At 43.5% G+C, this 26,067-nt stretch overlaps 1 protein-coding gene across 1 annotated transcript in view; it reads right to left on the bottom strand.

Moving 5' to 3' along the window:
• OSBPL9 (oxysterol binding protein like 9) overlaps positions 1–26,067 on the bottom strand; it is a 124,913-nt gene that overhangs the window by 64,863 nt on the left and 33,983 nt on the right. Inside the window, exon 4 of the mRNA XM_067535455.1 lies at positions 15,101–15,176. Coding sequence (XP_067391556.1) covers positions 15,101–15,176 — 76 coding nt within the window. The remainder of the gene's footprint in view (positions 1–15,100; positions 15,177–26,067) is intronic.

Genomic DNA, 26,067 nt, shown 5'->3' with positions numbered 1-26,067 from the left:
TTGGGGACGAAGGGCTGCCTCCATGAGGAGGTGTTTCAGCCTGATGTTTCTCTTTCTTGGTCCTAGGATGGAATCTCCTGCAAATCCTACAGCAATCTGTCTAGTAGGATTCACCCAGGCACTTCAACCAGGATTCATGGGGATCACCTCTTGGCATAGGTTTATGGTAGGTCTCACACACAGTTTGAATCCTTAGGACCAAGGCATGCCGATTCCTGGGTAGGGGGGAAAACGTAATGGGGGAAGACCCCTAAACAGAAACTTAAAATACTACCATCTAACTCTAATCTAACTATTTACAGGTTCAGCAATAGAGACCACTAGAAGAACGCTTGCCAAAGCAAGAGAAGAGACATGTATCTTCAATGACTGTCATGGGCGGTAAGAAGGAACTGAAGAGGCGACGGGGCCCTATATACAGCATCATGGAATCGCAACTCCAGAGGGCGTCTGCACCAACCTGACAGGTACTGCTAGGGGAAAATCCTTCCAACAATTGTGCACGTGGCACTCTCACACCTACTTGGAATCTACATGAGTAAACACTCAAAGAAAAATTGTTCTTGTTAACCTCTGAGGATAGCACAAGAAGCAATGGGTTTAAATTGTGGCAAGGGAGGTTTAGATTGGACAACAGTAAAAACTTCCTCTCAGGATAGGTAAGCCCTGGAATAAATTGCCTAGGGAGGTTACGGAATCTCCGTCATTGGAGGTTTTAAGAGCAGGTTAGACAATCACCTGTCAGGGATGGTCTAGAGGATAATACTTAGTCCTGCCTTGAGTGCAGGGGACTGGACTGCAAGACCACTCGAGGTCCCTTCCAGTCTTACAATTCTGTGATTAAGGAAACTACATATACATATTTTCAAAACTTCTCCACATTGGGGAAAAAAGGAATCCAGTTTTGCAACCTGAGCTAGCTCTGCTGAAAGAGTCATCAAACTAGGATTGATTGGGACAGCAAACATCTACTTTGAGAAGTTTACAAGTAAGGCAGACAAATTTCTCATTCTCAAGTGAAAGCATATGTGGCAAACCCTCATTCAGGGAAATAAACAGTAGTGAGTACAAAATAGGAATGGGAGGAAAAAGGCAGATAAGGCAATCATAGAGACTTAACAGATGTCTCCATCCCAGGTAAAGACTTTTTTGGGGGAGGGGGAAGAATGGAATTAGTTTACCATCTCTCAAAGAACTCTTTTGCTGTACTCTGCTTCTGATTAGTATTTTGTGAAGGTCAGAATAGAGGGACCAGAAGGCTGCCATACATAAATCCTCTGAAGAAAGATACACTCCCTCCATTTTAGAAGTCACCTCTGAACTAGCGGAATGTGCCACAGATAACTTTCACTGGTTGCATGATCTTAAATTTATTAAATAACAAAAAATTTCATTAATGCAGAATTAAGATTACCTAGTGGTATCTCGTGCCCTTCCAGAATGTTAAGTTAAAAAAACCCTCAAATTTGTGAAAACAAGGAAATAGTTAAGGAACACACCCACGCAATCTTAACTCTGCCCACTGGGGCTACCAATAGCCACTGGGAATTATCTGCTTGCCTTCCAGCAGCATTCACTCTCTTAAGGCTTGTCTACACTTGAAATGCTGTAACTGAACTACTGTAGTGCTTCAGCAAAGACACTACCTACACTGACAGGAGAACCCCTCCTGTTGGCGTACGTAATCCATCTCCGAGACACAGTAGCTAGGTCAACGAAAGAATTCTTCCGTCAGTCTAGCTCTGTCTACACTAGGGGTTAGGTCAAATAAAATACACAGCTCAGGGATATTGATTTTCGCACTCCTGAGTGACATAGTTAGGTCAACTTAATTTTCTAGTGTAGAACAGGCCTTAGGTGTAACTGCATTCAACGGTGGAAGAAATAGTTGGAGCAGCTTTGCAGAGCTGTGATTGTGATTATAAGGTGATCTTGGGGGGGCTATGTGCCCAAGTCCATCTCCCTGGCCCCCTGCATGTATGTGATCAAAGGAAAGAGGTGCATAAAATCATAGAAGTGTAGGACTGGAAGGGACCTCAAGAGGTGCATGAGTGCACACTTGGTGATACCCAGTATCTTTGAATTCATCAATGTGTTGTGTAGGCTGTATCACTAGTAGAGCATAGGGGTCTTCTTGCCATGAGGACTGGCAGCAGTTAGGTAGAAATGAGAACGGTCTGTTAAGTTTAACGATACATGAGTGAAAGTATACTGTTAGATCACATTGTGTGCATAAAAGTGAAAAAGGTGTGGTGCTCATTCTGTGAAGTAGGCTGAGTAAGTGTAGGGCAGGTGCAGGTGGCTCCTTTTCAGTACAGTGCAAAGGCAGAACACAAGTATGTTTTATGCGTGTAATGGGGCATTGCTCACAGACTTTGAGTTAAGGCTGAATGGGCACAGACCTCAACTCTATTTCCTGACCCCTATAGATGGCCAGAGCCCCCTCTTCCCCAAATCTTGGCTCACACATGGGAGGGAGAATGTGAGGTTGACAGGACCTCAGCCCCTATTCTCCCCCCATCCTTCTGCCACTCACCTCCATGTCCCCGTTCCCAACGTCACATACTCTCCTCCCCTCCTTCCTCTCACCTCAGTCCTCAAACCCTTTAACCCTTCACTATAGGGTGACTAGATAGCAAGTGTGAAAAATCGGGACAGACCATAGGGAGTAATAGGCACCTATGTAAGAGAAAGCCCCAAATATTGGGACTATCCCTATAAAAAGAGGACATCTGGTCACTCTACTCCTTTAACACCCATCCCCATTATTCCCCTCTCCATAAAACGCCCTCCCCCTTGCTGCAGTTTCGAACCCCTCTAACCCACATCCCCCTCCCACAGTTCTGCTCCCTAATAATCCCTCCCCTCCCAAAAAGGATTTGCATGGAGTAGTTTTTGTTTTCTTTTCAAAAAGTTTCAGTGCCTTCTGCATTTTCTGCTGTAGTCAGATTAGATTTCCCCAGAATAGAAAAACAAACTTTGACAGAGGCAAATTGTAGCAAGATGCCTGTTTTTTTATTTCAGATTTTTGACCAGGGTTGGATTGGAACTCTCAGAACCTGGATAGTACTGAGGTTCAGTGACCCCAATATTCCCCCTTAAGCCACTCACGTCCTCTAAATCATAGTTTGCTTTCACACACCCCTAGCAGCACTCTCTCTCTCTTCACATGCTCAGGATAATCTCTTTGGAGTTTTAGGCCTTGTCTACACTAGCAGCTATGCTGGCAAAACTTTTGTCGCTCGGGGTGTGAAAAAACACATCCCTGAGCAACTTAAGTTTTACTGGTATAAGCACTTGTGTAGCTGCATTGTGTCGCAGGAGAGAGCCCTCCCACCAATATAATAAAATCACCTAAACGAACAGTGGTAGCTATATCGGCAGGAGAGCGTCTCCCTACACAGGTATTTTTTTTCACACCTGAACGACAAAAGTTTTGCTGGCATAACTGCTAGTGTAGACAAGTCCTCAGAGCTTGTCTACACTTAAAATACTGCAGCAGCCCAGCTGAGCCGCTGTAGCTCTTCAATGCAGACCACTACCTATGCTGATGGGAGGGTTTCTCCCATTGCCGTAGATAATCCACCTCTCCAACAGGCGGTGGCTAGGTTGATGGAAGAACTTTAGGGGGACTTAGCACTGTCTGCATCAGGGGGTTGGGTTGGTATATCTACTTCTCTCAGGAGCCTGGATTTTTCACACCCGATAGACATAATTATACCAGTGTAAATTCCTAGCATAGATCATGCCTTAGGCACGACCCTGAATGGAGAAGCAAACTCTTTTGCTAATAACATCCTGAATTTTGCTCTCCAAAAGGGCTAGTGGGCGCCATGCACTGTCTGGAGGCAACCCTCAAGCAAGTGAGAACGTTGTGTCAGAATCAGAGCCATGGTTTGATCCCCAGGTGTACGCAAAGAAGCGATGCAAAAATGTCAACTTAAAGAAAATCTGTTTTTTCCTCAGGGGGCTGTTATTTCAGGACCCCCTTGTTCAAATGACCTCACATTTAGACCACTAACGCTACTCTGGGCCCCATGAGAAGCACCAAATTTAAAGACAATCCAGGTAACAATGTGAATTGCAGAGCACTTAGAAGAATTAAGCTTTAAACAGAAACTTGGTTTTAGACTTAGCTATGGCAGAAGTGTCAGTCTCCTATAATAAGTTTCTACTATACAACTGGTGAGTCATCTAGCAATGATATATTCCGTTACCCTCTTGACCTTATACCTGGGGCAACAGGCCATGAACAAATGTTTTCATTTCCTGCACAGCTTTGTTCCTAATCTATATTTAATTAGGTCTCAGCATGTATCAAGCGTATGCCTAACTCCTTCCTCTAAGTGGACCACCTTGGGGACAAAGGTGAGGGAGAAAAGTTATCATTCTGGACTGCTCTACACTACAAAGTTAAGTCATAAGCCGCCTTGCATTGACCTAGTTGTGTATTTGTCTACACTTAAATTTGTCTCCAACTGATGTAAGCACTCCGTTATGGTAGCACAGTAACACCACCTCCCCATGCAGCTTGAGCCGTGGTCAACGCACTGAGGTTGACACAATGTGAGTGTGGACACTATGTTACCTATATAGACCCTAAGAGTCCTCTGAGCAGCTGTCCCATAATGCCTGACATTGACCGTTCTGATCATAATGGTGAACTCCAGGACCAAGGGAACACGGAGACCGAAAACCCCCACACTTTATAATACTGTGAATTTTTTAAATGCCTTTTCCTGATTGTCCAGCTTGGCGAGCACACCTAGCAGCTCCCCATTGTTATGTACAACTGCCCAGCTGACCACACCGACTACATGCTCCATACATTGGCTGGAGTAGACAAGAAATATTGGATCTCCTAAGCCTGTGGAAAGAAGAGGTTGTGCAAGCACAGCTACAGACCAGCCAAAGAAATGTGAACACCTACAAGCAGATTGCACAGGAGATGGAGGAGAACGGGTATGACAGGGATCAGCAGCAGTGCCATGTGAAAGCAAAGTAACGGCGACAGGCATACCAGAAGGCCAGGGAGGCCAAGTCAATCCAGTGCCAAGTCGCAGACCTGCCACTTTACAAAGAGCTTTATGCCATACTTGGAGGAGACCCATCACCTCACACACCACTGTTCGTGAGATATCTCCAAAGGGCTTGAATCAGAGGCCCCTACCATAAATAGCAACAATGAGGTGAAGGAGGAATATGTAACCAGGGGAGGGCTCAGCTCTGTCACGAGTGAGGATCTGTTAGAGACTCCACTGTAGTCCAGTTAATCCCAGTACTCAAACACGGGTGAGCTTGACGCAGTAGAAGGAAACACAAGTGTGTGTATAAATGTATTTCCCATTACCCTAATGGCACCCCGAACTTGAATCTTTATGGAGATACTTTGCAATCCTCTTCCAAAGGTTTCTAGGAATAGGGGTCTTGTTTCTTCCTCCACAGCAGGACACTCCTTCACACCAGGCGGGAATAATTTTGGTGTGCTGCTGCAGAGGGCACTAGAGCCAGCCTTACAAATAACACTAGGGGAAAAATTTCTGGCACCGGTGCATGTAGTGAGCACACACCTAATTCATGGACGAGTGAGCATTCTAAGAAAAACTCCAGTTTAGTATCTCCAACACCCCTCCTCAACATTCCATGTGGCATCAGAGGCTGAATCCCTACCCCTACCACTCCAAATGGCAGGGGGAAGATAAGGAAGAACAATACGGATAACCACAGCTTCACGTACATCAACCATGGCTCTCACAGGTCTGCATATGTGTAGCTAAAATGGACATGAACATTTATTTCCCTTCTTTAACCTCTATTCCAAAAATGTGTTAAGGTTTTAATGTATTTGCTTTTAACTTGCACAACATTTTTTTTGAAGTGTTTTTGTTACTCAAAATTCTATCACTGGAAAATAACTCATCTTTATTTATTCCCAACATATGCTGCAAAATGCCTAGCCGTACTGAAAGCACCCATTTATTTGCTATTGTTCTCTCTGACATAAGTTATCAGTGACATTGTAATAAGCAAAAATGTACAGCAAGCACCACAAAATTAACAGGTGCATTGACAGTGTTATATTCATAACTATACACTGACAATTCCTGACAAGCCCCAAACAGCAGGGCCAGGTACAGCACAGTACATCACAACACATTACTGTGATCCACTGTTAAAGAGCTCTTCAATGCTTCCTAGAGCAGTGTTTCTCAACCTTTTAAGTAGCAAGTACCCCTAACTTATTAAAATTTTCAGAGGAACCCCAACACTCCATTTTCCACTCTGAGAAATACAATCTTTTCCCCCTTTACCGCTGGACGACTGTATTTCTCGTAAAGCAGGAGCATTCTGAGTTCTGCAATGCTGCGTGGCTGTGGCAGATCAAAAAACCCCCTGCTGTTTCTCCCCTTCTTCCTCGATACAGGAACAAAGGTCAACGCCAACCAAATCACTATGGCCTGATGGCAGGGTCACGTGGTGTTCTCCTCACATAGGCGGGAACTTGTGAGGTCTGAGCAGGCACTAGCGGCCCAGAGTAGACAGCAGCGCTCTCCATGGCCGTCCCTAGGGGGGGTGCGGGCCTGGGGAAAATCACACAGTGTAGGCCCCCTCTTAACATTTTTATACTGGTAAAATCTGGAGCAGTCATAGTTGTCAGTTTCACTGCACAAGAAGAGCAGTGAAACTGACAAGTAAGCCTGGAGGTAGAGACCGGCTCCAGGACTGGGCAAGCTGCTGGGCTCTCCGCCTGGCTTTCTGGGCACTGGGCTTTGAGCCAGGGAGGGGAGCTGCCACCTGGACAAGTTGCAGGTGACTGCCGCCTAGCTGTCAGCCCGGGAGGTGGGCGACTGACACCTGCTCCGAGCTGAGGCAGAGGAGACTTCCGTGCAGGCTGGGACCTGGGGATGTGGGCAGACGGCTGCTGCCCATCTTCAAGCCAGAGCGCGGGAGGCTGTCTCTTGGCTCAGAGCCAGGGCGCGGGTGGCAGCCACCCAGCTGCGAACCCAACTCACAGGGAGCAGGAAGCTGTCGCCGGGCTCCCACCTGGGAGCTGGGACCGGGTGGGATGTGGGCAGCTGCCACCCGGCGTCCCAAAAAGCCGGCGGCTACCACCCAGCTTTCCAGGACTGGGGCAGCTACTGTCTACCTCTCAGCTAGGAGGTGGGACCGGGCAGGAAGCTGGCGGTTGCTGTCACCGGCCTCTCCCAGAAGCCGCCAGCTGCTGCCTGCCTCCTGGTTTCCCTAGAAGTTGGCGGCTGCTGCTTGCCTCCCTTCACGGGGTTTTTTGCCGCGTACCCCCTGCCTGTCTCTTGCGTACCCCAGGGGTATGCGTACCACAGGTTGAGAAAACTACGTCCTAGAGCGCCTAACCTCACTTAAACAGTGGTTGAGGGCTATATTTTCTCTTGTAGACTAGTGTGTTTATCTCTAGGGATCAAAGTCACCCATGAGTCCGTCAACGTGTGAAGAGATGTGTGTCTTCTCAGCTAATAACTTCATCCCTTCAAAAGGAAGGTCCTCAACTGTGGTTTGAACCTCTTTAGGGAAGCTAGACAAATGCAGCCATGAAGTTAGTCTCATAACAATGGCCGTAGTAATCAAACATGCCACCATGTTGGGTGCATCTAATGTGGACTGACTAGACGTTTTAGCTACCAGTTGGCCCTTGTTGATTATGGCCTTGAATTGTTTTTTACTGGAGTCTAGGAGCTGTTTAATAAAGGGACCAAGGTTCATATAATTCTGGTAGTTTTGTTTTGCCAGCAACGCCTAGTAATTTGCTACACAGAACTGAAGGGCGGCCAATGAATATGCCTTCCTGCCAAACAGGTCCAGACGTTTCCCATCTCGGTCAGATGGGGTGGATTTAGATTGGTGCTGGCAGCCCCCAGAATTAACCATATCCACGACAGAATTTCTGTTTTCCCACCCACCTCCAAATTCCATGTCCTTTACTGGCACATAATACTTTTTGTCCACCTACCTGCATGTTGGTGGGACAGAAGCAGAGGTCTGCCATAAGACTTTGGCAGGGTCCAGGACTGCCTCATTAACCAGGAGGGCCACTCTGGCAAAGGTGGAAGAGTGTAAAATGTCCACGAATTTATGGTGAGGCTCAGTTACTTCCTACAACTGTATCTGCCACTGTCTGAGATAGGTCCTGGAATGATTTAAAATCATCAGCCATAGATGGCAGGAGGGCATCATCATCTTGTCCGGTAAGGGTGATGAGAAATGAGCTTGAGGAATGTCTTCCTCTTCTGCCTCCACCCCAAGTTCCTCCCCCAGCTATTCAGGGGGGTCCAAAACCTTTAAAGCTGCAGCTGAAGGAGGGTGCCTCCTTGCCTGTTGGTATGCCACATAATGGGCCTGCAAGGCTTCTTCCCTCTGAGTCTGCCAAGGGTCCCAGTATGGCCATTGACAGTAGAGGGCTGATGGTTGGTACCATGTTTGGCCAAACCATGGAAGTTGAGGGTCTGGTGGATGATATACCTGGTGCCCATAGTGAAGTTGGGTCCCATATGGCAGGTAAGAAGAGTGGTGGGAACCCAAGTCCTCTCTCTCACTTTCCAACTGCAACAATGAGAAAGGCAGTGCACAGCAGGGAAGTGTCAATGAGTCCATTGCTCTGGGAGAACTCTGTGCCGGGGCCCTGATACTGAGTAGGCGAGTCCAGTGCATCAGACAGAGATCAGTCACACACCAGAAATCCAATGGCGCAGATAATGTCGGTACCAGTGATGAATGTCAGTACCAAGAAGCTTGCACCAATGACGTTGGGAAATGTGGATCTGGTCTACAATCTGCCAGTGCCACATGCATAGGGGTCAGTGCCTGTGTCAACATCTGTGCCAATGTAGCCTTCCTCGGGGTTGATCGTCTATGCTTTTTATGCCCCTGCGGTACCGATACTTCTTTGCCCATGCCCATCAGGTCTTTGGGCAGACCAACTTCCTCTGTCAGCTCGGTACCACATATGCCCTGGTTACCAGCATTAGGCAACCTTAGCGCTATCAGTACCAATGATACTGCTGGAGATAGTTTCCGGCTCGATTGGGGCTTGCTGTGGGCACTCTCAGACCTTTCATAAGCAGCCTTAAGTGAGTAGCTCATATCTTTGGGATCACTTGTCCTCAAAGTAGATGGTTGAGGTGAGTTCTCACCAGGACTCCAAGGGTTGACTCCACTAACAGGAGTTTGAGCCTTAACTCCTCTGTCTTTCCTGGACCTGGGTTTTACTTGCTGGCACCAACCACATCTTTGAAGATGTGCTTTTCTCCCAGGCATCGAACGCACTGCGAGTGCCCATCAGTCAGTGGGATAGAGTCCTTGCAACTGATGCACTTTTTGAAGCCTGGGGAGCTACGCATATCCTTGTCCAGGGGGGTCCCCACACACCAGGAAGGGCAGGAGGCAAACCCTTTCTTCTTTGTTCATATTCAGTGTTGATAAATGGAAAGTAATGCACACTGGAAAACAGATTCCCAACTACACATATAAAATGATGGGGTCTAAATTGGGGACTGCAGTGGCAGCCAAAAAAGCTAACAGAAGGTTAGGAATCATTAGGAAAGGGATAGATAGATAATAAGACAGAAAATATACTGCCTCTTTATAGATCCATGGTACACCCACATCTTGAATACTACGTGTAGATCTGGTTGCCCCATCTCAAAAAAGATGCACTGGAATTGGAAAAGGCACAGGAAAGGACAATAAAAATGACAAGGGATATGGAACAGCTTCCATACGAGAGATTAATAAAACTGGGACTTTTCAGCTTACAAAAGAGACTATTAAGGGGGAATATATCAAAGTCTATAAAATCATGACTGGTGTGGAGAAAGTAAATAAGGAAGTGTTATTTACTCTGTCTTGTAACAAAGGAGCTAGGGAGTCACCAAATGAAATTAATAGACAGCAGGTTTAAAATGAACAAAAGGAAATACTTCTTCCACATAATCAACCTGTGGAACTCTGTCAGAGGATGCTGTAAAGGCTAAGACTATAACAAGGTTCAAAAGAACCAGATAAGTTCATGGACGATAGGTCCATTGATGTCAGGATTGGCAAGAATATAAAACAATGCTCTGAAGTGTCCCTAGCCTCTATTTGCTAGAAGCTGGAAATGGGCAACAGGGGATGGATCACTTGATGATTGTCTGTTCTGTTCATCCCCTCTAAAGTAGCTGGTATTGGCCACTGTTGGAAGACAGGATATGGGGCGAGATGGACCATTGGTCTGACCCAGTATGGTCGTTCTTATGGTCTTACTTTGGGTTTTTTTCACATGGCCAACAAAAAAAAAATCAAATGAGGCAGCAAAGGAAAAAAGCTTCAAGGGACGCTAAAATTAACAAAACTAAAGGAAGTTAACAATTCGTAAACCTATGGCTCTGAGCTCTCTCTCTAGTCAGGGGCAGCTGAGAAGGAACTGAGGAGGGAATGCCCACGCTGGCATGGATTGCCATGTGGAATACACACTGGCTAGCTTCATGGCAGGTGAAGAGCAGCGCATGCGCAGGTGGGATAGACTGCTACCGAAGTTCTCCAATCAGCAGCACGGGGACAGAGACACACCTACAGGGGAGCACCCACAGGGAAAATACTCAAAGAACTACATCACTCAGGAGTGTGAAAGTCTCACATAAACTCACCTCTGAGCAGTGTAGTTAAGTCCCCATGTAGACAGTGCTAGGTCAACAGAAAAATTCCTCTATCAACCTAGCTATCGCCTTTGTCAGAGGTGGATTATCTATGTTGATGGAAACCCCTCCTATTAGCATAAGTAGTGTCTATGATGAAGCACCACAGTGGCACAAGCTGTGCCACCTCAGTATTTTAAAATGTAGACAAGCCCTCAGAAAGACTTCCTGGTCTCTCCCATTCTCTTATGCTTGTTTCCTTTTGCTGGTTTGTCACCCAATAGACATTTCACGCCTTTTTAACATTTTAGTGTTAACTTTTCAGATCTCTGTAACAGTGACTGATTTTCTTTAAAACTTGTACTCAAAGTTCACTTCTGGCCAGACACAAACTTGAAGAATCCCAGGTCAAAAGTAAGTAGTTTTTTGTTTGTTTTTTAAATTAAGTAAATTAAACATTGGATTTAGAAAGGACTGACAGGAAGTATCTTGTAGATGTAAAGGGACACTATTTAGTGCAAAAAACACATTTGTAAAAATAAATACAAAAAATCTGAAGCATTTCCATTTTTTATTTAATTTCAATGACAATACTTCTACAGCAAATAATCCCTCTTCTGCAGTATTTGAAAGCTAAACTGTAGAAGAGGACAAACATAATTTTCCATTGTCCAAACTCAAAGAAACACAAAATGAGAATCCAAGGGCATTGAACAGTAAGAGAGTTGTAGATGCTCACTGAAGCGATAGCATTACTTGTAAACAAACATTTGCTACAACACACGCCCTTTAAGTTCACAGAGAGCGTCCCCTTAAGTACAGAATCGCCGCAAAAAAAAACCCGGTAATGTTTGAGCAGCATGAGTCCTGCGAACTCCTAGAACGAAAAAAACACTGGACCCCGGTTTTCTTGCGGGACCAGAAGCTCTTGCCCCTTGTTAGAAGCCCCGGCCTGGGCTCTTTCTCGCAGAGACCTGCTGGACGAGGCTGGCAGAGGCTTGCGCGCTGCCAGCAGGCAGCAGTGTATGGACCGGCAACAAGGGCAGAGCCACCCGGCCCTGGCGTGCGCCTCCGCCGAGGCACAGACAGAGGAAGAACCTTCGCGCCGGGTAACGGGACCCGGGAGTTCTTGCACCTGCAGACCCCGCGGCGGGGGCGCGCGGCACTGGATGCAGAGCCCCCCGACACTCTGCCCCCGTACTCACACTGGCCATTCTCCCCGCGGGCGGTGGGTGTCGCTTCTCCGCTGGGCCCCCAGCAGCGCCTCCTCCAGCTGGGAGCGGGGCGGGAAGCAGCCCCCACAGGACAACCCGGCTGCCCCGACCCGAGGCTCGCTCGCCTCAGAACCAAGGCGGCTCTCGATTGGCTACGGATCAGGCGCCTTCCCCCGCCCCCCAGTAAGCGGCGGTTGTGGGGGGAGGGGGGCGCGGAGTCGGCCGCTCACGCTCACTCCTCCCCTATGAGGTGACATCCGGCTCCCTGCAGCCTCTCACTGTGATTGTGCGCGGCCAGGGCCGCGCCAAGGGGCCCTGCCGGACTGAATCCGGGAGGCTGATGCCGAGACGGCGGAGGTCAGGCGCGTGCTCCCTGGCGGCGGCATGTGACCGGGCTCCGCGAGCAGGTCGCTGCCTGAGCGAGCCCGAACCGCCTGCGCCGCCACCCCTGCTTCAGCGAAGGCCCATGATGCGGTGAGCGAAGGGCGGCGGGGCAGCGCTCGGCCGTGCGAGGGACCTGACTCCAGCCCACGGGGGGGGACTCGCTTTGGCTGTAAAGCCGGAAACCGCGCACCGCACGAGACCCGTAACAGCGGCTGGGTAACAACGAGCAGCGCCTGCTGCGGCACCGCACTGACAGGCGTCCGGCCTGGCCTTTGCCCAGCGCGCAGACACGGCTCGCTTTAACAATGAGCGCCGCAGCCTAGGCCTCCTTTCTGCCGCCTGGCTACGGGTGTGGCGGTGTGTGTCACCCCCAGCCGCCCACCTTGTCTGGTTCCCGTTCACACTGGGGCTGTGTTCCCGACCCCTGTCCTCGCCCATGGGATAGCTGCAGTCGGGCGGCAGCACTAGAATTCGCTCGGCAACCACGGCTCAAAAACCCACAGAAAGACTCCCGCCCCCATCCAAGTTCTTAAAGACCTCCACCCAAACCAGCCACGTGCAATAAGCAAGAGATGTAGTTTTTAAGTTACATAACTTTTAAATAAGGGGTTGTCCATATTTTAGGTAATGGGGGAGGGGAACCTTAATTGTGCATGGTTTGTTTATGTTAAAGTGTTACAAGTGTAGGTAAGTCTTGAAAAAAAAAATCACCCAAAATGTGTTATATAATGGACTATCCTTAACTGGCTAGCGATGCCTCAGGGCTTTCTTTGCCACAATAAGGAACATGAAATTTGTTTAGATTAAGATGTAAAAGTCTGTTAGATCGTGGTGGTTTGCTTGATCAAATTTAAACATATCTCCTGAAACTCTAATCAACACCAGGCAAACTGTACTTTAGCAAGTGCTAAACTGGTCAAATTACAGCTTGATAAAGTACAGCATGCTTTGTCTTGACCAGTTTTAGGAGGTGTTCCTTACATCAAGCTAGCTAATATGATCTAACAAACCTTTAAATCCTAGTCTAAACAAAAGCTTTGGAAAACCTCTTTACAGATTTATACCAGTTAAAACCAGCAGTCCTCTTAAAGCAGCAGCCCTCATTTTGTTTTTCAGTTGAAAAAAAATTAGCTTTTTAAAGGACTCGGAGGTAGAATGGTAGAAAAAATATTTAAACTGAGATTTTCAGTCAAGTGAAAGGGAAATAGACACCATTTCAACTCCCAATGAAATTTGCCTAACTCCCATAGACTCCAATAAAAATCTCAGTTGTAACAAATATTTGAATTCTAAGGATCCTATCCTATAGGATTCAGATGCAGTCCCAGTATTATGCAGATACCAAAGTGTTTGAAGATAGTTTAGAGAACTGCCTCCAATACAATGGCCAGGAACAAATTCTCCCAGACTCAAAGGGGGGAAAAAATATTTACAACTGAAGAGAAAAAGGATGAAAAAGGCAAACTATACATTATTTCCAAATCATCCTGATATCTGCTCAACAACTCAGCTAAAAGATGGAGGTGACAACACTTAGAAGTTCTTTGATCATGGAATCTAAAGTTGGTGATACCTTGGGCAGTCTAACAGTGTCTCAGAGTGAAAGCTTTTAGTTTATGGCATTTAAAATTGGAAAGAAGGTTCTTGACAAGATGAGTGCTGAAAACAGACCACATGATCCAAACAGCTATCACTTTCAATACTTGGTACTCAAATGTGGATGGGGTGGAATACTACCCTGCACCATTTCTTGACAGTCAAATAAATAAATATATATTATATATCTTGCTTGTTAGAACATTTAATATAAAGATTTAACACTAACTTTTATTTAGCTTAATTTACTTATCTATATAATTTTGTTCATTTGAAGAGCACTTTGAACATGTGTAGTTTATCAGAGTCAGATCTCAATATCCACTACTTCTGACACAACACTTATAAAAAGTCTGCCAACAAAATGCTAGCTAAGCTCAGTAAGGAGGAAGAAAATATACCCTTTGATAAAGGATTAATATATTGTGTTTCACTGCCCTGCTACCTACTTCTCTAATCTTGGACTATAAACACCTACAGAAACTGTTATCTATTTCTATTTGCATAGCACCTTGCCTCTCTCACACCTCATCCAATCAGTCGTCTTAATATTTTCTCCTCTTCCCTTGAGATTAAAGCTTTTTAGTAAGTCCTTGGTACCTAGCACAATGGCGCTCAAAATCACCAGTTTATATACACTTCAGAGGCCCAGTCTAAAACTACTTTAAATGTTTATTATTTGTATTAAGTTTTATATGCCCTTTAGGAGGCCCAGTTGTACTGTGCCTAGCACAATGGCACCCAAGTATAGTGAGAGAAAGTCCCTACCCCAGAGAATTTACAGTCTTAGTAGACAAGACAAAATGATGGAGAAATGAAGCATTACCCCATTGTATAGAAAGAATTGAGGCAAAGATTAAGCAATGTGCTTAAGGTCACACAGGAAGACTGTGACAGCCAGGAATTGATCCTAGCTCCACCAAGACCCAGTCCAGTACCTTCACTTTAAAACCAGCATACCTCTTTCAAAACCAAAAGAAAATTTTAAGTATTTCAGGGGAAGATAAATAACATAAATCACACTAATGCAATAAACTATTCAAGATACAATCTAACAAGTCAGGAGACCTTGCATAAGTATAGCTGCATCCTAACAATGACCTCAGCTACCAGGACTGATATATCACTATTTACTGCATCTTGTACCATCAGATAATGAGTTTTACAAGGTACACTGGAATATCTGATATCAGAAGTTGAATCACTCAGTTATTCTGAAAATAATAGAGCTTCAGGATCAAAAGTGAAGATTAATTTACCTGAAGCTGAAGAGTATGACGGAGAATTGTTTCCTCTAAAGCATGAATCCACTTCTCTCTCTCATCAGCATCTCGAGCTGCAAAAAAATTCAAGATTTTCTTAAATCTTTTAAGACTTTTTTCAAGGCTTTTAAACTGCAAATATGTTTTGTGTCTAGACTAAAACTTGTAAATTAAACCACACTACCCTAAATCGTTATCTAGAAGATAGTTCAACAGCAAGTTTAAAATCACATGCCTTTTTTGTTTTGGCTTATATAGCTATTAATAAATTGAAACAATTATTAAAAAGGCATTATACTTATTACTGAATGGATGGTTAAAACCTGTACTCAGGCAAAATACCTTTTAGCCTCAATGGAAGTTTTATTTCAGTAAGGACTTCAGGTTTGGTTGGACCTGACATAAGTAGTTCTAGTTCACGTACTAATTTTAATTTAACTTTTCAGATTTAGTAATAAGCTTATAATTTCACATTTCAATAATTTATTTTTAAAGTTTTTAAAATATCTGGTTTTTCAGCAATATCAGAAAAGGTAATTTAGACATTAAGACCTCAATCCTGCAATTAGGTCAATGTAAGCAGACATTTATATCTGCACACAGCCCCATCAAGTCAGTGAGACTTAGTTTAGGTGCAAGAGTCTTCACACATGGATCAAGTCATGGGATGAGGGCTTGAGTGCTTTTTCCAGATATTCCTTATCTAAATATTGTCAATCTAAAACAAAAAAGCGAAGTTTATAATTCCTCCCCGGACACAGTTTAGCAGAGCCCCAACTGAAGAGGAGAAAAAAATACCTTACTTCTGCATCGTATAGTCCTGCTAAGAAGTCAGCTTTTCAGAGCTTCTTCAGGCCTTGCCTACATGAGATAGTTGCACCAGTTTAAAAAAAAAAGTGTCAAACTAAACAGATTTAGTTAAACTAATGCAAAAGGTCATGTGGATTTCAGTTTAGAAGTGGCTTACTTTGGTTTACATTAAACCAATTAATTGACATTTTGATTTAGTTTAAGAGTGTCCACACAGCTTTTTACATGAGTTTAAGATGGTTTAAAAGAAAAAAAAAATCACAATTTTAAAGGAGTGCAAGTTTTTCATGTAGACAAGCCCTCAGTGAGCTGCACACACACTTTTGCTGAATCAGATGCTTAGTTTCTCACTTCTATAAATTACATTGTACCAACTATAGATAAAACACCAGGCTTCCCATTAAAATCTCAGCTCTTCAGGGTTTATAGTTTAGCTGTAAAAATTCACTCCAGATTCAGATTAGCATATGCCATGTCAACATTGGTGCTATTTATGGAAAGTTAAAAAGTGGGGGAGATTTTGAAAAGATGCCATTGCATGTGTTTAACAGCTGTTTTTTCAGAGAGGTTTTCTACCCTGATCAAGGTATTTTTTAATCTAACTACATTCTTGCATAATATCACATTTCTTGGTCAGAATGTGCACTTACCTATAACTTTAGAATTCATCACATGCTACTGATTTGACAAAGTCTAATCTTTTAGAGCCTTTGACAAACATTTAAAACAATTTCCTCTATCATTTTCTAGGGGGACAAGATACAGATCTGAACTTTTATTAAAGATTATTTACATGAGAACAGGATCTTTACTGTTTGAGTTCATCAGCTCCCATGGACATTCCTCATTAAATGGAACTGAATTTCACACATCCTAATTTTTTCCATAGTAGTTATTCATGATATCAAAGTAATACAGTACCTGGTGAGAAATAAGCACAGGAGCCAATTATCTCAAGAAAATCAGATCTTGTTTTCTTGTAAAATACATCACAATAAGAAATGCAGAAACAGAAAATCTGTGACATCAGCAGACTTGTACCTTCAATAGAATATATTTTTCAAATTTTTCTGAGTCACTAGTGGCTCTGACCTGTAATAAATTACTCCTAATTTTACTTCATTATGGATGTATTGTAACTTAGAAAAATGAAGCAAAGATCTTTCGGTATCTTTCAATATTAAAACAAAACAATTATAGTTTATTAAGACAATTCTGTGTCAAAATTTTCTTCAGTAGAACCATGACTCATACACTAGCAAGCATATGCACAAGATGATCCACCTATTATCACACAGCTATAAAATTTTCATTGAGAAGCAGGAAGTAGGGTCCAGTGAAGATGAGTCATCTCGCAGGCAATGGTGATCAAGGAGGGGCAGGGTATGGAATGAAGAAGGATATGGCAAGGCTTTGAGGGCAAAGTGGGGGAAAGAGATCCTGAAACTGACAGTTAACACTACCCATTTCTTTACTCACTTTCCAATACTCAGTGTTTTTTCCAGTACAAAAGCTTCACTGTACTTTGCTAGCCTGAAAGAGTTCCTTGCTGTGGTGGAATATTGCAGCAATGGTACAGGAGGTGACAGAAAGGCATTAGAAACTGGGGCTACGTCTTCACTGACGGCGGCAAATTCGCCGCCATCAGATTGATTTCTCTGGATTGACTGAGCGGTCAGTGAAGACCCGCTCAGTCGATCCAGAAATCAACGTATTAAGACCACCTTCTCAAGTGGCGTAGCACTGCGTCAACGGGAACACAGTTCCTGTCAGCACAGTGCAGTGAAGGCGGCGCACAGAACAGAAGCAGAGAAGTTGACGGGAGTTACACAAGTTTTTTGTGTAGCTTGCGTAACGCCGGTTGACTGCCGCCAAATCTCGAAGTGTAGACAAGCCCTGGGTGAAGAAGAGGGTGATGGCAGCTGGAGGCATTAAGTGAATTTGAGGAAGAAGAGGAGGAAGGAACACAGACTTTGTGCCAGTAACTACTCCCATTGTTTCTAGTTCCTCATCCAATAGCAGAAATAGTGCATGTGATGTGTAAAAGACTACTTGAGAGTGCTTCCTCTTTACAAGGCAACAATATTAAAGTGGACTTAACATATACAGTGATGTTAGTCTTCAGAGTTTGATCATTTATGTTGTGCTTATTACTCAACTCCCCACCCATCCTCTGATTGCTTCTGTCCCTTGGACCTCTGCATCCATAAGCTCCCAATGTAGCTACTTTGACTTTCTGCTTTCCAATACCACCTACAATCACAGGTCTTCTAAGGGGGGGAACAGTGAAAGATGTTGAAGAAGGTTTAATCATCCTGTTCCACACAAACCCTATAAAGAAGTGCATCCTTTCTCAAATATAAATTTTATTTAACATCAGAAGTTTAGAGATGTGACAAGATTGGGCTGAGAGAGCAGAATTTGGATGCCTTGTTTCTTGCAGTTATATGGACGGGGAATTCTGAGGCCCTCAGCCAACCAGTATAGAGATTTGCATTCTGTATTGTTACGAAGATAGTAATTATGCTAATCAACACACCCCTGGCCAAAGTGCAGGAAATTGCATAATTGAAAAATAAATGTAAAGTATTGTCTTTTTAAATAAGAGTTGGTATAGTGGCTAGCACAATAAAAATTTGAAATTTGTCAGGCAAAAGCAACAATAATAGATTCAGAGTTAATTTGAAGTTTGGTTTTGGTTTAAAAATTGGGTACTGTTACTGCACCTGCCTCTCAACCTCATATCAACCTGTTGTAGCATTAATCACCTTTTCCTATTTTTAAGAAGTGTTTCTCCCCTGTTACTTGGTTATGGACCTAGACAGGGGAAACTAATCATACATAAAATATTATCAAATGCACAAAGTGCACAAGTCGGGGGGGTTCAATTACTGTAATTCTATGTGTTACTTGCAACAGCAGTAGTAGATAAAATTCCTATAGGAGTAATGTTTAAGTACAGCGGATGGACTTTGTTGATCTCTAAACAACACTCTAAAAGTTGGAAAGCACAGTAAATACATTGTATAGGGCAGTGGTCCCCAACCTTTTTGGCTTGAGGGCCACAGCTATAATTTTTACAACCCTGAAGGGTCACCTGTCTCTACCAGCAGCCCCCACCCCCACTGCAGCCAGACAGAAGGAGTTCAGCAAGGAGGCTGCCTCACTCCTCCCTGATTTCCTGTCCCCCTGGCTGCCGTAAGGAAACCACATCCTGTAGCCCCATGTGCTCTAGCTAGGACTCTAGTCAGTGGCTCCCTTCTGCAGCCAGGGAGACAGGAGAATAGTGCTCCCCTCCCTCTGGCTCTAGCAGGGACACCAGCACCTAGGGATCCAGGCAGAGCGCTTTGCCATACATATCCCTATTACAGCCAGGAGGAGGGGAGCGCTGATCTCCCATTCCCTTAGCTTAAGCAAGAAGCCTGCACTGGTCTTGTAGCTCCCCGGCAACATGCTCTGCCTGGGTCTTTAGGCAGCAGCGCCCCTCTGCAGCCAGTAGGAGGGGAGCAGTGGGCCACTTTGAAAGACTCCACAGGCCACTTTTGACCCGCAGGGCATGAGTTGGGAACCACTGGTATAGGGAGTGTGTGCTAGTATGGCTCTAGATGCCTTAAAAAAACCAAAAAGAACTATGCAAAATTATAGTCCATCACCAATAGGTGGTTAAGTTCTTGCCTCTTCACCCACACTCACCCTTTAAGGAGTCGATTAAGTGAAAGAAGAGGGTGTTCAGTATATAGCAGTACAGTATTTAAGTTTTTTTTTAAAACTGTAACTTTCTAGTTTTCGCTTTTTCACTGAAAGTCTTAGGTGTTTTAGACACTATTCACTATAATTATACATTTGCTTAATAAGCCAAAGCTTACAGAACTGGGGCAGCCACAACTCACACACACAGTTTCAATGCATACACATGAATAGCAAAGGGTATCCTGAAAAAGGTTCTAATGCTACTTTGTTTTCTGTCCTTCAGAGGCAATCCTAGCATTCTATACTTGGGTTTGATTATCAGATGCAATACAAAAATACTGATATATTTGAGTAGATAATTGAAGCCTTGTCAATGTCAGAATTAATTTAGATAAAACAACTGAGAATGTACAGTAAATAAAGCTTTTGCAGACAGCAGCAGAATGAATTTGATGTCCAAATACATCATTTCCTTCTCTAGTATCGATGACTTATGAAAAGTTCTCAAGAACTGTTACACTATTATATGGTGATGGGAGCAAGAGGTACTTGCATATCAGATTCTGAAAGTAAGTGCTGAAAGGTTATTTCACTTACCAAAAAGGAATTTAAAGAAGGGAAATTTAACAGGCTATCTGAAGGGCCCATAGGGCTACTGGGGGCATGTCTACGCTAGAAACTTAAATCAACCTATATTAGGTCGACTTAAAACAACCACAGTATCTACTGCAGAGGTTCATGTCCACATTACCCTTCTTTTGTCGTGGTATACATTCTCACCAGGAGCACTTCCACAGACTTAGTAGGCAGTGTGAGGGGCTGTGAGCCCAGGCTCTCCACTCTGTATGCAGCTTCCCCACCAGGCATCCGGTTTCACACCCCCTCTTGCCTCCCACAGGCTCCCAGTGGGGAACTCCATGTCCAGAGTCCTGGCAGTTCCCAGGCTCTGCAGGGGCCAGGAGCCTCTGGTGAGCAGCCAGGCTCCCCACAGGGAGCCGGGAGGCAGCCTAGTTCTGAGGGGGGGGGCAGCCACAGCACAGTGGGTAGCCTAGGGGGCAGCCAGGCTCTAACTGGAGCTCCCCACCCAGCCCAGCTTTCTTGTCAGTTTCACAACTGGAGCCCTGAAATTGACAAAAATGACAGCCAACAGCCACTGTAAGTAATCCAGAGTGTCTACATGGCCACTATGTCACCCTAATTGCACAGACACAAGCCCCACACCTCTCATGGAGATGTAGTTGTTATGTTGATTTAGTAGGGCACTTAGCCTTGCTCCCGCCAATGTGTGGTGTATACACTGACATCATAAGGTTGAGGTAAGCTGCCTTACCTCAACCTAACTCTGTAGTGTAGATCAGGCCTATGATAATGTATGGTTCAGCTTGTAGTTTATTGCTATAGCAGATTGCTTGTTTATCAAGTGTTTTAGTGGCTGGAATATGCTGGCCATAAGCATCAGGTGAGCAAAGTGAAAAAAAATTAGGTGAATGAGAAGAGTACATTTCCTTCCTTGCTCCCCCAATTCTAGCAGCACACACACCACTGAAAGGTTCTTCCTCAAATGTCTCCTCCTCAATCCCTTTTGTTTTGTTTTGTTGCTTTTGGTCAGAAACAAAGCATGGAAAATTTCAACACAAATAAAAATAAAGAACTAATCTTGTAAAACAGAATAATCTGAATCATGCTGCTGCCATGATATGCGATGTGTCACGTACAGTAGCCAGCTGCAAACGCAGCCCTACAGCTTGTATTATGGCCCGTCTGAAGACAATTCCAGTCTGTAGGAAGGGGCTACATTCCAATCTGAGCACTTCTGCATGTTGTTACCCTAACCACTAGTACGGGGCACAGAGTTCATACCATGCAGAGGGGGTAGGTCTCTTATTTTAGATAAATTGAATCTTTCCCTCATCTTCCCTGATAGCACAGACACAAGCGGAGAGTGAGGGCTGCCCTATCATATGGAATGGCATGGGGAGTTCACTGGGAACACCAGACAGCCATGTTATGAGCTGTTGTGTCTCTCTCTCTCCCACCTATAGCATCCCACATAGCATCCTAAAGATAGGCTACAATGACAGTGCCCAGAAAGTGCTGTCATAGTATCACCATGGCATCAGACACAGGCACACTAACTGGGTTTGCTCTAACATTAAGTGTTTACCTGAGGAGGCTGCTGGGGATAGGTTTATAATGTAACAGAACTAAAAAGACAGCTTTGCCAACCTCCATAACCTCCAAATCAAGCAGACTGTTGCAAAACAGATTTAGTTTAATGCAACATACAAATTACTGTTCCATATACCTGACCAGACAAGGTGTGTTATGAAAAACAGTATATCTTGAAGTCAGATGGCATAAGCCTAGTTTCAAAACAGGATATCATTCTTTATTTTGACAATGGAATATAGCTTAATTATATTTTTCTTAAGAAATGTCTCTGGTCCTACCCCAAGAATGAGATCCGACTGTCTGGCAGAGCAAGGAACTTTCACCAAGTTTACACTTCTTAAACAATCTATCAGTGAATTAGAGAGACAAGGGGGGGGTGAGGTAACATCTTTTATTGGACCAACTTCTGTTGGTGAAAGTGAAGCTTTTGAGCTTATATAGAGCTCTTCTTCACGTCAAAGCGTCTCTTTCACCAACAGAAGTTGGTTCAATAAAAGATTTTACCTGACCCCCTTGGCTCTCTAATATACTAGGACCAACAATGCTACAAACACCAGCGAATTGCCAACATCAATGATACATATTGAAGTTGGCACGAGTGAGAAGAATTAGCCAAGATTTCAAGTGTTTCTGGAGCTTTTAAAATCCTTGTGTACTAAATGTACAAAAACAAAGTGGTGGTGTGAGACTTCCTCCCTGAAAAAAGATGATTCATTCTTGGACAGTTAAAGTGCAGTATAGTCAATGCCACCAGACCTATAAAGTGGCTCATGACATATCTGGAACCCCTGCCCAGGTTGTGTTCCTGTGATCACGTTAGAATAAAGTGTACAGCTAAGATTGTGTACCAGATGATTCATCTTTCTGTTGTGATATCTCCTGTATCCTCCAAATTGACCCTGAAGCAGGATTACAGTGCTCATGGTAAAATTTGCTAACTGCCTCCTTTAGGATTTACACAAAGCCAAGGATTTGTAAAAAGCATAGAGAGATGAATTGGGATGACTGGGCAGAAACTTAACACAGCTACAGGCAGTAAAGTCTGTTCAACAGCAAGAAACCTTTCTAAACACAAACCAAACAACATAGTCCAAACAATGAACAAACAGACTTCCCCAAACCCAGGCATCAACCCAGCCTTCAGAGTCTTCCCTGCATACATGCTCCATCTCATCCCTCCAGCAGCATTTTATTTGCCTTTCCCTTTTCCACAAATGTTCAGTAGAGGGGAAAGGAAAGAAGGTGTTTCTTCATGTGTACTGGGGACTCAGTAATGCCCTGTCACAAAGATACTTGATACATGCTTGTAGCGTGAAGACACCACCTGTGACTAGGCTGTTAGTCAAGGTCACTCAGCTTCATATGAATTACATCTGCAATTCAGGAATCACATCAAAACTCTTTTTGTTAAAATAAACTAAGTCTCCTCCACTGTAAATCCTGGAATAGCTGCAATGTGAAGATTACTTAACTGGTGGTTTTAGTACTTACTGCCAATCATCTATTGCCAGCCAAGAGACCTACATATAGACAATTTCTAGCCAACAGTGACTGATCAACCACTCATCTGCTCAGTACCACCCTCTAAGAAAAGCCCAGAGGCTTCACTAGCATGTAATTCCAGGAAGCAGCAGCAGAAAGGTTAAATTAAATCTAATCAAAATGGCTGCTGAAAGATTAAATGCAAGGAAAAGCTTCCTAACAGTAAAAGCAATTATAAAATGGAACAACAGCCAAGAGGTCATTGAAGCACAATCAATGAAAACATGGAAAACGGATTAGCCAACACACTCAGAAGAACAATTTTGGGCTACATACAAGGTGGAAAATTATAACTTTTGACCAATCTTTCTGGCAATCATGTTAGGTTTATTATACATCTTTTGTTTTTAAGAGAAACTGACAAAAGATTTAAAGTATACAATTCTGACATCTTATTTTAAGAAGTTTGTAGCACAACACACCCAATATTCATTCAACATCAGCAACAGTCAGGTAAGGATTTCGACATTCCAGTTCAGGCTGAACATCATAACAAGTTAACAATGTAGGGTACTTCCAGATGTGAAGCTGCCCCTTCCCTGTTTTTTAAAGTGACTTCTACTCTGCTGTTCATAATGCAAAATGGGAAAGGTCAAATCAAAAGTAGTATCAGGACATCTATGTGAAAAAGATGCATCAGCTATTTAAAACTTGAATTGTGAATTCAGGTGCTAATGAACTACTCTACAAAATTTTAAACTAGAGAAGGAAACTGAATATATACTCTGACTACAATAATCTTCACAGTGTATAAGGCTCTTAGAGTCCAGCTGATTAACCTGACAGTTGTCCAGACTGACTAACCTCAGCATACACTGAATGTCAACTAGGCACAAAATACAGACAAAAAAAATCAGACCCAGACAGTTCAGCAATTATGGTCAATTTGCTGGTCTCATTTTGAACATAATCCATCACAGTTATTAACTACATTTTTCCCATTAAGATTTGCTAGTGAAGTTTGTACATAAAGTCTGGTAAATCCACCCTCACATTCCTGATTATTGCAGTCAACAAAATAGAGCCAATCATAATAGTTGAAACATATCACATTACCATGATTAGCTCAATGGAGCATTCTTCAACTCATTAGCAATAGAACTAGCATTGATGTAACACTGGGATTTGTTCCACTATGTTTAAGTCTTTTCAGCATATGCCTCATTTGTATCTACAGTACATCTATAGCAAGTAATCTATTGTGACATCTCAGGTGTGTCAAAGGGTATGTATGTCTACACAGTAAAGAAAAACCCACAGCTGGCCTATTACAGCCTATTTTAAAAGTTGCCTTTTATTTTTCCTCTATGTATTACGTCAATCTGAAATTCACCCTCTGCCACTTCCTCCCATCTCAAGAGGAAGAGATGAAGAAGAAAGGAAAATTAAGTCAGAAGGAAAAATGTACAGCCACTTTAACAGTAGAAAAAGTTGAAAGAGAAAAAAATGAAAAAACAAGAAAACAAACCCATAATCAGAAACCATGATCCTTGTCAGTCCAAACAAAAGAGGCTGTCTCAGAAGCACTGATTCAGCCAGGCATCAGGAAATGCAGGCACAGCAAGGGCGGAGTCAGACATGAGGGGAATACAAAAAAAGAAGAAGTGGGGTTTTTATTTGATGAAGTTAAATAAATGATAAAAGGAAAGATAAAGAACAGGTCACATTTCTTTTGGCTTATGAACACTCTCACCTGGTATCCTTTTCCCAGAACACTGCAGAATGATTCAGTAGTTTTATCTTCAGATTCACCATTGTATTCTAGTACTTTGTTTACTTTGTCAGTGACAAGAGATTATGTATGTTTATATAACATGTATGTGGAATGTGAGTATTTGCACAAAACAGAGTATTTTTCCTAGCATAGCCTGATGGCATCCAAACGTGAGATAAAAACAGTTCAATATTTCTTCTAGATTACACAGCATTTACAGCTAGCATTAGGTCATAAACAGAAGTACATGACGACATGATGCACAAACCCACCATCTCAAAATGAGCATCACTGCAAAAAAGCAGCAGCACATGAATATGAAAAGGAAAAACTAAAGAATTAGTTCTAAAAAAAATCACCATTCTAAAAAACCACATGGTCTCTTACGGAGAAATGCAAGTTTTATGTTCATTCATTTTGACCTCCTTATCAATTGGCTGAGCTATCTGTAAGTAATGCAGTCTCCCTAATTGGGGGAGGGGTGTGTGTGTGTGTGAGAGAGAGAGAGATCTATTCCACCCATAGAGTCAATGGGACTAATTATATATTATTTATTCAGGCAAAATTCCCCACAGACTTTATGGGAGTTCCTGCATTCTTTACTCTAGCAAGATCAAACCATGTTTATTTTAAACATAGACACACTCTTGGGGTAAAAATAAGGGTCCACTCAAGTCAATGGTAAAACTCCCATTGACTTCAGTGGAAAAATTATTTCACACCCGGTGCCAGATAAGGTGGAAAAAGTCAGATCTCACTGTGATATGGTCAAAGGGCTATTTCATGGCTGTGACATAGATGCAGGACTGTTTAAAATGGTAAAAGGGCATTTTAACCATAAAACCGCAGCATGCAAAATAAAAAGAAGATAACGATAGGACAGTCATTTTACAGCACAGTTCCACTGCTCTCTCTCTCTCTCTCTCCAGTCAGTAATTCCCAAAGTCACATTTAACAGAAAAGCCTGATAGTTGGCAACCCATTACTGGAGCCCCAAGAGGGAATAAGCTTCTGGCACAGCAGGTCCATCTTTTTTG

Source organism: Emydura macquarii, unplaced genomic scaffold (genome assembly GCF_026122565.2).
Source record: "Emydura macquarii macquarii isolate MOO-44397 ecotype Brisbane River unplaced genomic scaffold, CSIRO-AGI_Emac_v2 contig_3506, whole genome shotgun sequence".
Lineage (NCBI taxonomy): Eukaryota > Metazoa > Chordata > Testudines > Chelidae > Emydura > Emydura macquarii.
The sequence above is the reverse complement of the archived record's forward strand: the minus strand, read 5'-3'. Positions and strand labels throughout refer to the sequence as shown.